General features: G+C 46.9%; 1 protein-coding gene across 1 annotated transcript in view; it reads left to right on the forward strand.

Moving 5' to 3' along the window:
- Positions 1-15,224, forward strand: part of LOC123647424 (mucin-4-like) — a gene marked incomplete at its 3' end in the record, with an annotated part of 27,615 nt that continues 12,391 nt past the window's right edge. The window contains exon 1 of the mRNA XM_045564902.1: positions 1-317. Within this exon, the coding sequence (XP_045420858.1) occupies positions 251-317 (67 nt within the window). The remainder of the gene's footprint in view (positions 318-15,224) is intronic.

Here is a 15,224-nt window from a genome sequence, read left to right on the forward strand (position 1 = left end):
AGTATTTTCTTCTTTCCTGGTGGGGAAAGGGGGTGGAGATTGAGGAAAGAAAAGCCAGGGCAGGGATGATTGGCATGGGGCCCCGCCTTCTTTTGTCCTCCTACCCTGGTCCTCCGGCCCCTTCAGGGAAATACACCTGCTTCAGGCCAGCAGCCAGGGGGACAGGCTTCTGCTCACCTCTGCTCCTCACACCACTGCTTCTGTGCTGCGGAGCTTCCCCAGGGGAGCCGGACGGACTCTTGCTGGAGCCATGAGGGGGGTCCCCTGGGTGCTCCTGAGCTGCTTGTGTTGCTGCCTCCTTTGGCCAGGGGTCCCAGGTAAGTGCTGTAGCTGGGGCAGCGTGCTAGGGGCAGGGGAGGCTGGCTTCAGGGAGCCTGTCAGAGAGGGAGAGAGAGAGAGATGTGTGAGTGGGCAGAGGCGGGACAAATGGGGGAGAGAGAAGGGAGAATGTTAGAAAGATGGAGAAAAGAGGCCAGAGAGAGATGTGTAGCAGGGCAAGGGTGGCTTGGTGTGGGAGAATCCGTGGGGTCAGTCAGAGCTTATGCTGTGGAGAGAAAGAGGCAGGCAGGATGGCAGCAAGAGGGAGAGAGGGAAAGTGGAGGAGAGAGACTGGCAGAGAAAAGCAGGCTGGGTGCGGGAATGGAAGGAAAACTCATGTAAAGATGTAGAGTCAGAGGACAAGGCAGGCGAGAAACGGACAAATCAAAGCCAATACAGAGAGGAGAACCTCAGGGACAGCAGTGCTGAAAGGGCCGGACGGAGGAAGCAGAGGCAGCTGGCCCGGGAGCGCTGCTGAGAGAACAGGCGGCCATGAGACACTGGCAGGGGCTCCTGGCCCTGAACTTGAATCTAAAGCCTCCTCTCAGGCCGGCGCCTGCAGGCAGGGCTGGTGGCCCGGTCGGCCTCACCCTCCTCTGCACACGCCCCCCACAGAGCTGGGGTTGTGGGGATAAAAAGCCTGTGGGAGATGTCCCCTCTGGGGTCCCCCATTCCTTTTCCTGCCACTTTCCAGGTTGCCGGTCTGGCTCCAGGGCTGGGTTTTGTTTTGTATTTCTGGGTGTCTGAGTCTTCTGGAAGGGTCTGGGATCCAGGAGAGGTTGAGAGGCCAGGAGCACAAAGCAAAGCCAGAGGCACAGCTCCGTCCCCACCTCAGCAGGCCTGGGAAAGCTCTCAGCGGAGGGAGAGGTGGGAAGGAACCCGGCCTCTGACAGAGGGAGAGACCCCATGCTGGGGAAGGGACCATTCTGCCTCCTTGAAATGTCTTAAAGGCTTGGCTGAGAGCAAATGAAACAACCGCCGCCTCCCACCCTCCAGCCCTGCCACCCCACAGCCCCCACACCTGCTCGGCACGCAGGGAGGAACTGGAGGCTGGAAGGGGCTACCACTGCCACTCTGGGGTTTGTCCTGAGGGTGTGGAAGAGGCATCTCCATGGGAATCATGGCTCCCAGGGTGGGGGGAGAGGGTAGCTTGGATTCAGCAGCCCTGCCTGGAGCCAAGTCCTTGCTGCTAACTGTCCTGGCGCCTGTGACCACGTCCTACCCCGTCTCTCCAGGTCCCAGGTAACCCATGTAAAAAGCGGGGTGGTGAATGACGTGACCTCCTGACCCCGAAGTTCTTAAGTTTCAAAATCTGTGATTTAAAGTCAACCTAAAAAGTGCTAGGGACCAGTTTGACTGACAATCAGCCCCAGGTTAGGGTCACCAAACTTGGAGGAGCCAGGACGCCGGGTCTGCAGAGAGGAGCCCAAAACAGGGTGGCGCCGACAGGCGAGCATGGGGGTGCGACCTAGAAAAACAGTGAAGGACGATAAATGAGCAAGGGAGTCCCCACGATGCCCCAAGCACAGGCACGCCCCAGAGCCCGGAGTCCTGCACGTTGTTGAGGAGGGAGGCAGCAGCAGGCGTTGCGAGGGCCATGGTGGGGGAAAGCCCAGGGCAGCTGCTGGGGGACTAGACGCAGGTCAGTCCTGTTCCTTTTGGCTCCCTGAGGGGCTTACCGATGACCTGCCTATATTTGAATCTAGGGTCTGTTTCCACACTTGCTGGCAGGACCCTGACCTGGGTGTGGGTCACACTGACCAAGCAGCAGAGACTCCTCTGCCCAAGATTTCCACAGAGGAGCACAGTGGAGAGGGGGCTTCCTTAAGGAAAAGCCCTGCTTCTCGAGTGTGAAAGGAAAAAGCAGGGCAGACAGAGGTGGGCTGGACAGGGACAAACGGAAACTTGGTGGCTCGTGGTGGCTCCTAGAAGGAATGACTTAGAAGGAAGACTGGCAGCCCTGATTCCGTGCCCCATGGTAAGGAAACTGGGACAAAATAAGTCTTGGTTTCCAATGCTATCTGTGGCCCAGTAACCAGGAGGCCACCACCCTGAGCAGCCACTGGGAGGTCACAGGGCTGGAGCGAGTACAGCGCAGGGGAGAAGATCCACAGCTGCAGGGCACCCCCAGGCCTCCTCCCCAGAACCTCCAATCTATCTGCCGGTCTTCAGGAGGCCACCCCAACCTGCGACTGAGGACACCAAAACCCTCCACAGGCTCACCTCCCCCCAGGAAACCCCTAATGTGCTTGGGGACACCCAAAAGGAAGGGATCCCTGGACAAGAGGTCCTGCCAAGAAAACCAGTTGAATGTAGGCCAGTGGCCAGCAAGACATACAGCGAAGAGCAGGAAGTTCAACTCAGCAGACCCAGTGTTGATGTTGCCGCGCACCAGCCCTGGGAGCATAGGCAAGGTCCCTTTAGCTCTGGAGTCACAAGGTCTCATTGTCACATGGAGCCAAATGGGAAGGGGCCACTACACAGGGCTGTCATGAAGATGAAATGAGACGGCACCTTTGGTGAACAGAAGAGCCATAAAAAGGTGTCAGAGAGAGGCCCCACTCCATTTCAGAGCTGGGAGATGGGGCCGGGAGGGCGATGGAAGCAGGAATAGAGTGGGCGGGCACCTCTGTGGGCTCAGGGGTATGTCCATTCTTCCAGGGATCCTTGTGCCTCTAAAAAGCCACCCCATCCTTCCTGTGGGTTTGTAAGGGTTGGCTTGGTTTATTCAGAATGTGCTTATCACATGAACTGACTCTGAATGCCACCCTCGGCCACCGAGCAGAGGCACGCTTGAGCTGACAGCACTGCTTCAGAGTTCCTCACCTGGCAATCCCTCCATGCCTCAGTTTCGGGGCTCAGCCTGGCAGTGTTTGACCTGCAAGTGATTTGTATTTTCAGTGCTGGGAGAGGCCAAGAGGCAGTTGGCCTTTTATGTGCTCAAACAAGTGGTTTTACTACCCTGTATGTTCTCTGGGTTCACGGTGCTGTTAAATGCTTCACATAGGCATATATTGTAGCTCACAGAGCAACTTCTCGAAAGGCCAGGTCTGGGAACTTATGCATCTCTTCTACTTTCAACCTTTTAACTTTCTTTTTATTTTTTTATTTCAGGATATTATGGGGGTATAAACGTTTTGGTTATATGAATTGCTTTCGTACAGTTTAAGTTATAAGTGTCTATCACCCATATTGTGTGCATTGTATCTATTAGATGTGAATTTACCCATCTCCTCCTACCCCCTCCCATCTGCTTGCTTTCTGTTGAATTTTACTACCATATGTGCACTTGAGTGTTTGTAAGTTTCAGTTTAGTGGTGAGTATATATGGTTTTTGTTCTTCCATTCTTGTGATACTCTACTTAAAATGATAGTCTCCAGTTCCATCCAGGTTGTTATAAAAGGTATAAGTTCACCATTTTGCTTATGGCTGAGTAGTACTCCATGGTATACATATAGTGCATTTTATTAATCCACTCATGTATTGACGGGCACTTACGTTATTTCCACATCTTTGCAATTGTGAATTGTCCTGCTATAAACATTTAAGTGCAAGTGGTTTTTTTAAATAAAATGTCTTTTTTTTCGTTTGGGTAAACACCCAGTAGTGGGATTGCTGGATCAAATGGTAGGTCTACTTTTAGTTCTTTGAGGTATCTCCATACTACTTTCCATAGAAATTATACTAGTTTGCAGTCCCACCAGCAGTGTATGAGTGTTCCTTTCTCTCCGCATCCAGGCCAGCATCTCTTGTTTTGGGACTTTTTGATAAAAGCCCTTCTCACTGGAATTAGGTGATATCTCACTGTGGTTTTGATTTGGATTTCCCTGATGATTAGAGACATAGAGCATTTTTTTCATATCCTTATTGGCCATTAATCTATCTTCTTTTGAAAAGCTTCTGTTTATGTCTTTTGCGCATGTTTTAATGGGGTTGTTTGATGTTTTCTTGCTGATTCACTGGAGTTATTTGTAGATTCTGGTTATTAGCCCTTTATAAAATGTGTAACATGCAAATACTTTCTCCCATTCTGTGGGTTGTCTATTCCCTCTATTGATTGTGTCCTTGGCTGTGCAGAAGCTTTTTGATTTAATCAGGTCCCATTTATTTATTTTTGTTGTGGCGTGATTGCCTTTGGGCAATCATAAATTCTTTGCCTAGGCTGGTACCTGTAACAGTTTTTCTGACCTCTTCTAGAATTCTTACAGTTTCATGCCTTAAGTTTAAGTCTGTTATCCATCGTGAATTAATTTTTGTGTGTGGTGAGAGGTGCAGATCCTGTTTCAGTCTTCTGTATGTGGCTATCCAATTTTCCCAGCACTATTTACTGAATAGGGATTCTTTCCCCCAGTGTATGTTTTTGTCTGCTTTGTGAAAGATCATATGGCAATATGGTGATGGTTTTATATCTGGGTTCTCTGTTCTGAACCATTGGTCTAGGTCTCTGTCCTTGTGCTAGTACCACACTGTTCTAGTTACTATAGCTTTGTAGTATAGCTTAAAGTCTGATAAATGATGCCTCCTGATTTGCTCTTTTTGCTTAAGGTTGTTTTGGCTATATGGGGTCTTTTATGGTTCCATACAAAGTGTAGAATTCTGTTTTCTAGATCTGTGAAAAGTAGCATTGGTATTTCAATGGGAATTGCATTGAATCTGTAAATCACTTTGGGTAGTACAGACATTTTAACAATGTTGATTCTGCCAATCCATGAGCACAGTATGTTTTTCCATTTGTTTACCTCCTCTGTGATTTCCTTCCTCAGTGTTTTTAGTTCTCCCTGTAGAGGTCTTTCTCCTCCTTGGTTAAATATATTCTACCTTTTACCTTTCTTTCTACTGAGCTGAATTCCTTCCCTGGCACATGCTGAGGAGTTGAGTTGCAATGAACTGAATATGTTGGCACTTCATAGAAGTTTAAATACTCAACATTTTCCCCAACACTTTGAAGAGGCCCCAGGAGCTGGGTGTCTGTGCTTGTGCACGACGCTCCACAATGGTGGCCCTGCTCATATGGAGGACGCCAATCTGTGTTACAGGCAGCCCTGTTCTCCACATGTGCATTTTAAAAGACTGCCTAGACATCTATTCTCTGTATAGAGAGTCCAGTTGACAGTGGGTTTGTAGGAATTCACAATAAGAAAGGGCTTAGACTTTGGAGTTATTCATTCACTTGCAGAACTTCTACTTATGTCAGGTGCTCTGAACACTACAATGATTAAATCACAGTTCCTGCTTTCCAAAGCCCTCTAAGTGACTTGTTTAAGGTCACACAACCCACAAGTGGGACAGCTGGGCCTGGAGCCCAGGTCTCCTGCTTCTTCATTTGCTGAGTTCCCACTGCAGCACACAACTCTCCACAAACTTCCAAACCAGCCCAGCCCATCAACTGAGGGAAGAACAGAAGCACTCACAAACCCTGCAGAGATAGTCATTTGATCATTCCTCTACCCATACATTTATTAACCAATTATAAAAGGACTGCCGCCCATGTGCCTGACATTAGGGCAACACCAAATGTACACAGTGAAGAATGAAACAGACATGGCCCAGCCTCCTGGAGCTAAGATCTTGTATGCAGACTGACATTAAATAATTCCAGAAAAGTTCCCAGCTGCAGATGTGGTAAATGCACTGTGGAACAGGTTCAGGGTGTGATGAGCGTACCATAGGGGAACTTCATTTAGACTAGCAAGCCAGGAAGCCCTCTTGGAGGAAGTGCTGTACATTTGAGCTGAGACCTGAAGTCTGGGAAGGAAGCCAGGCAGTGAAGGCCCCATGCATGAGCAGGCAGAGCGAGAGCGCGTGGAGAGTCAGGACAGGACTTGGCCCCTTGAAGGACTTGAAAGAGGTAGGTGCCAGATTGCACATGGCCTTGTAAGCTGTGGAATGGATTATAGAATTTAAATAACTAGGCCATGAGGGGTTTTAGGTGAAGGCGTGCTGGGATCAGGTTTGAACTTTGTAATGATTACTCTGGATTGGAAGGGGGCAAGGGTGAAATGGGAGACCAGCTAGGAGCCAGCTGCAGGCGTCCAGGTAGAAGATGCTATGGCTTGGCCTGGAGGCAGCAGCAGAGATCTGGGCAAGTATAAAAACAACAGCAAGCAGAGGTTCTGCCACAGTCACAAGGACTGCTACCCTTGCCAAGATCTCAGAACTTTGTAGAGGCAAAACTAACTGGCAATGCAGAATGACATTTATCGAGCTAAAGTACTGAGCTAAGTACTTTATGTACATTACCTTATTGGTATTATTATTATCCATCATCATCCCAGTTTCATAGATAAAGACCCCAAACCTCAGAGAGGTCAAGTAACTTGCCCAAGTCACACAGCAAATGCTGGCCAGTCTGACTCTAAAACCCATGATCTTAACCACTCTATGGCCTCACCAGATTCTACCATTGCTTGCCCATGTCAGGCTCAGAAAGAACCTTGTTGGGGGTGTCAAAAGCACCATGTCTGGCAGGGCAGGAATCATAGCAGAAACAAGCAAACCCCAAATCACAAGAGTTACTACAATGTTGCTTTCCTACCTCCTTCCTTTCTCTGCTGAGTCAAAGGCTGGCTGACCTGTGTTCTGGCAGAAATGCCACTGGCCTCACGCAGATTTCTCAAGCCCATTTCTTTTACCTCATCAGTAGACGGAGCCACTTCCTCTGGGCTGCTCTCAATCATTTAGGTCAATAACACCAAGGAAAATAATTTAGAATCCCCCCTTCACAGCTGACTCCAAGGCAATAGCTTTATCCCTTCTTTCCTACTATGCCCGCCGAAGTCACACTCCAAGCAATGCTGTCACCAGGTGTTTCTTCACCTTGGATATCACCACAGGTCATTTGACCCCATTTCTCCCAGCATCTGGTGTAGCAGCACCTCGGCTAGCCCAGGGATAGCCCCAGAAGCTCCAGGACCAAGCCAAGAAGCCCCAAGACCCAGCTTTGACCACAGCTCTCTTTCCCTCATGCCCTCCCCTCCTCAGAGGAGGCTGGATCTCCAGCTGCCACCATCTTGGTGCTGGCGCCCGTCCCTCCCGGCTCCCATCAGAGGCAGGCACACCCCCCTGGCCTAGGGTTGTCCTCAGGAGCCTGGCTACCTCCCACAGAGGGGGTCACACCTCTTAGGCTACAATCGTCATGTCTGCCTCCTCCTGCCCCCGGGACCACTGCGGCAGTCACAGGAGAAAGAGGTGCAACCTCAGCACCCCTCCAACCTCAGCTGAAGTGACCAGAGACTAGGGGACGGGGGACAAATGAGTTCATTCATTCAGCAGATGTTTATGAAGTAATTACTGTATGGCAGACACCATTTCAGGTGCTGAAGGTATCATGAAATCAGTTATTCTAAGGATATTTTGAGTTAGTTTTTTGCCTCATCTTGAATTCTAGGAATAACAGAGAAAAAAAAACACCCAGCAGGCACAACACTGGTGGCAGCTGATCCTGAGGCCGGTACACACACAGATAGCCACCGGCCCCCACGCGGGGCGGCCTCCCTCCCCCAACTTCCTCACAGCATTCAGGGCACCTGCTGCCCAGGTGTAAAAAGTTTTCTCCTCGAGCCTAGCCCAGAGCTGAGTGCTTCCCTTGGGCTCTCCACTGCCCTCGGCAGCCTGGCACAGAGCCTCGCCAATCAGAAGATGATGGCAGGAAAGTGAAACATTGTGGGTGATATGGTTTACGGGTTCCTGAGCTCCAATACCAGGAAAAACTCAGGACAGACAGACCAGATGCTAAGAATAAGCTTCACCCACAATGCACGTCAGGCCCAGCTTTGCTGTTTCTCCAGAGAGTGACTTCACCCCTCTTTGCAACATCATCATCTTACACCGGTCACCCAGGCTGCCACCACACCTTCTCCAGAGTCAACACCACACCCATCACCTTCTCATACTTACAGAGTCACCAGAGGGTCACCCGGGGAAACCATGCCTGTTATAACCGTCAGCCTTGCCATCCCTGGAGCCCGGAGAGGCACAAGACGACTGGACATCCCATTGACACAGTTCAAGGAAAGAAAAATAACTACCGTGCTGGAGCTCGCTGACTCAAGTGGTGACAGACTTGAGGGGGGTTTCAGGGACTCGGGTGCGAGGAGCATCCGCACCTCAGTGCCGACTCTAGCACCCTCGCCCTCCCTGGAGAAAGCTTTCCCCTCTGAGAGAACCTCTGAAAGACTGTCCATTTCATGTGATGTCACATGTGTCTTCTGACAGTGATCTTGTCACCCCAGGGGGTCAACGGCCATCACAACTCACTCTGACATCATGACAGAAAGGAGACACCAGGGAGTCAGCAGAAATATCCTCGTGTCACATCATTTGCCCCTGCAAATGCACCTGACTTGCTCTCAGGCTCAGGCCCCTCTGCACGTAGCAGGCCAGAACTCAGGGCAGGTCAGTCACCATTTCTCCACCCCTCAGTGACCATCCCAGAGCTGGGCAACAGCTCGTATCTTTGGAGCTTTGGTGCTTATCTTTAAGCCCTCAGCCCTGCTACTTGTAAGGTCTCAGTTTCCTCACCTGTGAAATGGGGCCATTATTAACAAGATAAGCTATAAAGCACAATAGAAACATGAGGTATTAACATTTATATTATTCATAGGGTTAAAATGTACCTACTGAGAGAAGTAAAAAAGAAATCCTAGGCCAGGTGTGGTGGCTCACGCCTGTAATCCCAGCACTTTGGGAGGCTAGGGTGGAAGGATCACTTGAGGCCAGGAGTTTGAGATCAGCCTGGGCAACATAGCTAGATCCTGTCTCTTCAAAAAATTTAAAAATTAGCCAGATGGGTTTGCATGCACCTGTAGTTCCAGCTAGTTGGGAGGTTGAGGTGGGAGGATGGCTGGCATCTAGGAGTTTGAGGCTACAGTGAGCTGTGATTGCACCACTGCACTCCAGCCTGGGCAATAGAGCAAGACCCTGTTTCTATAAAGAAGTCCCAGATGTATGAGATGTATGGGTTAATTAATCACATGAGTCAGTGGACACACTCAAGAACTCAAAGTGAAGACGATGTCTCCCACAGAGCTGCCTGCAGAGTAGCAGTGCCTTTGGTAACGGTCATTCCTTACCACAGACGCCTGCAGTGCAGACAGACCCAGCCGCAGCCCGAAGAAGGTCAGTCATCACCAGATGGCCTTCCTCCGAGGAGACGTGCTTCAGGACTTCTGGTTTCTGGCACCTTTCAGTTGTGAGGGGGTGTCAGGAGCAATTCCAGTCGGTCTCCATGGCTCTGATAAGACAGCGAGCCCCCTGCCCTTAGGATCCAAGCGGCTGCCGTCCAGGGCAGGCCACACAGGCCATCCTGCAAAGCCATTCTTGCTAAGGAGATGACAGGAGAAACCCCCCTTCCTGGTGCCCGTAGCTGAAAATCAATCCGACAGTGTTGTCACAGAAGCTCAAAGTGGGACTGGCAGAACTGGGATCAACAGGCACAGCTGAGAGGCTGCTGCAATAGTCAGAGTGACAAGGGTGATGTGGCAAAGTGAGCAAGAGAACATGATGGGATAAACAAATTGGAGGACTAACGGCTGGTGCCAAACAACTCTTGCTGGTGATATTAGGTACAAGGAAGAGGAAGGAATTGAAGACGACCCAGAGGTTTCTGGCCTGGATATCTGGAGGACTGTTGTTACAGTTAACAGAAGGAAGGAAGATAGAAGAAACAGTTCAAGGAAAAATTCAACCTGGACATGTTGCGCTGGACAAGCTAGGCAGGAAGTTGCTGGAAAGGATGGCTGAGAAGTCAGGGTAGAATTACAGATTTGTAAGGCATAAGAGTAGATGCCATTGAGGCAGAGAGGGAGAGGGAGGGAAGCAGGACAGGGCAAGGGCTGGAGAGGACACCCAGAAAGACTTCACCAGGGGTGGAGGGCAGAAGCGAGGCAGGAGGGACGAGGACAGGGACAGTGTGGGGCTGAGGAGAGCCACTCGGCTCCAAAGAGGGCAGTACTGGGGGACAGTTGAAGGCACACTGACCGCGGAGGGCTTATTGGTAGGTGCTCAATAAATATTTGTTACATAAACGAATGGATGGATGCCTGGGGCCAAATTTTACAGACACCAATGAGGACTGAGAAGAAAATTGGCTTTGGTGGTTAGGAAGGAGATTTCGGTAACTTCTGAGGAAAGTGGTTTCAGTGAGGTGGTTGAGGTGGTGCGAGCAAGTCCCTCTTGCAAGATGCTTGAGGGCAAAACAAGAGGTAAGGACAAGAAGGACACGAGATAGATGCAAGTCTTTTATTTTATTAATTAATAATTAATCTAGAGACAGGGTCATTTATTTTGAGACAGGGTCTCGCTCTGTGTCCTGGGCGAGAGTGCAGTGGCGTCATCACAGTTCATTGCAACCTCAAACTCCTGGGCTCAAGCAATTCTCCCACGTTTGTTCAATAGTGCAATAGGGCAACTGTAGTTAACAATAATTTATTATATTTCAGAATAGCTAGAAGTTTTCAAATGTTCCCAACATAAAGCAATGATAAATGTTGCAGATGAATCATGTCCCAATTACCCTGATTTGAGCATTATATGTTATATGCTTGTATCAAAATATAACATGTACTCCATGAATATGTACAATTATTATGTATCAATAAAAAATTTTAAAAAAATTCTCCCACCTTAGTCTCCTGAGTAGCTGGGACTACAGGTGCACACACCATGCTCAGCTAATTTTTCTATTTTTTGTAGAGATGGTGTCTCAGTATGTTGCTCAGTCTGGTCTTGAACTCCTGACCTCAAGCCATCCTCCCACCTCAGCCTCCCAAAGTGCTGGGATTACAAGCGTGAGCCACCGTGCTTGGCTCACAAGTCTTTTATTTTAGATGAAGTGATACTACATGTGATTGTGGGCAGAGGAGAAGGAGCAATTCAGAAAGAGACTTGGACAGAGAGAGGTGATGGGTTGAGCCATCTAAGGGGAGCGGGAAGCAGACAGGCCCCTGGGTAGGGCTATAGCCTTTTAGTGGAGGTTTATCCTCTCTTCTCAGGGGAGACAGGGGTCCAGGGAAGACAGAGATACTTCCTGGGGGAGGGTTCTGGAACATTGAAGGAGATTAAATTAGCTTTGGTCTTTTGAGTGAAGTAGAAGAGGGAGAGTCATGGGAAGAGAGAGGAGGGGAGAAACCTGTTTCTCTCAAATAGCAATTCTTTATAATCAAACCTCCCAGTCTCTGCTCTGCAAACTTGTGTGTTTGGGCAGAGTGAGCAAGAGAAGCTTCAGTTGTCTACCAATCGGATGGAACCTGAAGAGCCTAACTTGCATTCTCGTAAAAGTCAAGGCCAGATCATTTCGGCAAATGCTTGAACAAAAACAAGGCTGGGAATATTTTTTAGAACAAAGCTTGATCATGACTTTAAATTTCTATGCCTTTTAGCTTCAGTAAGATGGTTTTTAGCTTATAAACCTTTTTAAGAACAAATACTATAATTTTATTTTAAGGGCAGTGTTTCTTAAGGTGTGGTCCATAGATCACCGGTATCAGAGTCTCCCTGGGCACATGGGCCCCACCCCACGCATAGGGAATCAGACTTCTTGGCCGTGGCTTGAAAATACATTTTTACAAGCTCGCCCAGGGATTCTAGTGCACCCTATCTTTTAAGAACCACTTTCTTGCCAAAAGCACTTCTCTATGGTCTTCTCCCTTCACCAGGATTTCTTTCTTTCTTTCTTTTTTTAAAATGAGGTCATATTGGAACACCAGGATTTCTTACCTAAGAATAACCTACTCAAGTTTAGTGCACTGAGTTATCTGCAAACTGTTTTCCCAAATAGCTGAATAATCAATCTGTTGAAGGCATGGCTTAACATTTATTGTTTAAATGGTGATGAAAGACAAATATAATAACTGTAGTTTTGTTGTCACTAATGCTAATCTCTTCCTTCTCACTACAAGCCTAACAGATTTAGAGACTTTGATTGCACCGTCTCCCCCAGACAATAAAACTATGCCATCAACATGAAGTGACTCACTTGCCCTCCTGTTCACTGCAGCAGGAAACTCTAATCAACTCAGCCCGTGCTTGGCAAGTTCTTTAAATAACGATTTAGAAGGAGGACTGCCAGGACACAGCACTGTTGGGCAAGATTTAAAATCAGTACCTGGGCCAAAGCAAAGAACAACAGCACGGGGACGGGTCCCTCTCCTGGAGCATGTCCCTTTTTTCAAAGGGGATATTGGGAAACAGGTCCTCGCTCGCACACTGCCAAAGAACCATAATTGGCACAACCTTTCTGCAAAGAAATTTGGCAGTATGTATTAATAACATGAACATTTTTATGATAGCATTAGCCAGCTATTCCATTGACAGAAATTTGTGTTAAGGAAGTGAGCTGAAATAATGAAAACAAAACAGAACATTATACACAAAGACGGTCATCAAAGCATTATTTATAATAGCAACACATTGGAAACAGCCTAAATGTCCAGCAGTAAGTGAATTATGGGCTTACCTACAATGGAATATTACTTAATGTTTAAAGGCTATGTCCAATAGGGACACACACACACAAAATCACACATACATACTAGCAACACATGGAACGAGGATAAAGTAAGGCTTATTAAGGAAAAACTGCTGAGCAGAGAAGCAGCAGAGGGCACAGCATCCCTGAGCTCTCATTACTGCACAGAGAGGTGGGCACAGCTGGACATGCTGCACAACATGCTCCCGGAGAGGGACCTGTCCCTGTGCTGCTACTCCTATTTATAGGGAAGTGGGAACGGTAACAATGAATGTTTCTAGTTGGGGGCATGGCTTTATTAGGAAAAGGAGCCTCTAGAGCTCAGCAAGAGGAGTTTTCATACAACACCCAAGACCTTGCTGTTGTGCAGAGCTCTCCCAGTCTCCTGAACCAGTTCTTCCAGGGCTCCAACAGGGGGAAGGGAAAGGACTACTATCTAAGACATAAAAGATGTGTCTCTTCTCAGGCTATGTTTACAAACAATAATAACGTGAAGAACTGCTCATGATATCAGGTAAAGTTAAAAAGGCAGGATGTAAAAATAAAAATTTTAAAAGGCAGGATACAAAATTATGTATACTGGGTAAGTTAAACTATGTATTTTTTCAAGTATAGAGAAAAAAAATCCTGGAAGGAAGCATAACAACGTGATTGTCTAGATAGTGAGATTATGGGTTTTTGGTCTTTCAACTATCTATATTTTCTAAAATGTATGTAATGGGTATACCTTCTTTGATATATTTCTTTCTTTCTTTTTTTTTTTTTTTATTCTTCAGCTGAAACAGTAAACGATATGATTTATCATATACTTGTTACCCTTGGCCACCAGAACAGAACTAGTCCAGAATGTCAGGTCCAGGGCAAAGGACCAACAGGGACTGTTTTGGTATGAGCAAGATGGGTCTCTCAGAGGTGGTCTTGGCGATCAGATGGCGATGAAGTTCTAGGTCCACTGAGAGGCAAGTTCTAGAGAGTAGCACACAGTCCAACAACTTGTACCAACATCTCCAGATTCTGGCATTCCATGTTTCTGCTTTTGTGGCCTTCACGTGTGCACAAGCAAGTGGTTTACTTGGACCTCTGCCTCATCTTTCTTTTTCTTCTTTCTTTGTTTTTTTTATTTCAGCATATTACAGGGGTACAAATGTTTAGGTTATGTATATTGCTTTTGCCCTACCCAAGTCAGAGCTTCAAGCATGTCCATCCCCCAGACAGTGTGCACTGCACCCATTAGGTGTGAATATACCCAACTCCCCTCCCCCTCCCACCTGCCTGACACCTGATGAATGTTACTACTATATGTGCACTTAAGTGTTGATCACTTAATACCAATTTGATGGTGAGTATATGTGGTGCTTGTTTTTCCATTCTTGAGATACTTCACTTAGAATGGGTTCAAGCTCTATCCAGGATAATACAAGAGGTGCTAGATCATCATTGTTTTTGTGGCTGAGTAGAACTCCATGGTATACATATACCACATTTTATTAATCCACTCATGTATTGATGGGCACTTGGGTTGTTTCCACATCTTTGCAATTATGAGTTTTGCTGCTATAAAATTCTAGTGCAGATGTCTTTTTTATAGAATGTGTTTTGTTCTTTTGGGTAGATGTCCAGTAATGGGATTGCTGGATCAAATGGTAGCTCTACTTGTAGCTCTTTGAGGTATCTCCATGTTACTTTCCATAGAGGTTTTACTAGTTTGCAGTCCCACCAGCAGTGTATGAGTGTTTCTATCTCTCCGCATCTCATCTTTCTTCTTTTATACTTCAGCCTGTGCATTTCTTTCTTCTTCCACTTGGCTCTCATAGCACAGAGGTTTCTAGAAAGATGGTGCTAAGGCTGAGAGACTTCTTTGATATACTTCAAGAAAGTTATATAACTTTGTCCATAAAGCACATCTTTTGTTAGATTTATTTTTAAGTAGTTTTTTGTCACCGTCATAAACATTATAGTTTTAAAAATATTTTTTTCTTTCACTGATGTATAGGAATGCAGTTATTTTTTAACTTTTGATCATGTATATAGAACTTTGCAAATAATTTATAAATTTGTGAAGTTGCTATGTGAACTATTATATTATCTCCAAATAATCACAGGTTTATTTCTTCCTTTCCACACCAAAAAAGAACTCCTTTGTTTTTCTTGTCTTATTGCACTGGCTAAGACTAAGGTTAACTAGAAGCAGTGATCCCTGGCATCTCAGTTTTATTCCTGATTTTAAAGGAAATATTTTCAAAATTTTATCTTTTAGGTATGATGTTCACATGAGGTTTTTATTGACATTGTTTATCTGGTTAAGGGAGTTAACTTCTATTTTTAGCTTGCCAGGACTTTTAACAGAAATAAATGTTGACATAACAAAGGGAATAGTCTGGGGGAAAAAAATTCAAAAATATTTTCTGTCTCTTTAAAACATCCTCTACTCCTTTTTGA

Source organism: Lemur catta, chromosome 1, assembly GCF_020740605.2.
Source record: "Lemur catta isolate mLemCat1 chromosome 1, mLemCat1.pri, whole genome shotgun sequence".
NCBI classification, from domain to species: domain Eukaryota; kingdom Metazoa; phylum Chordata; class Mammalia; order Primates; family Lemuridae; genus Lemur; species Lemur catta.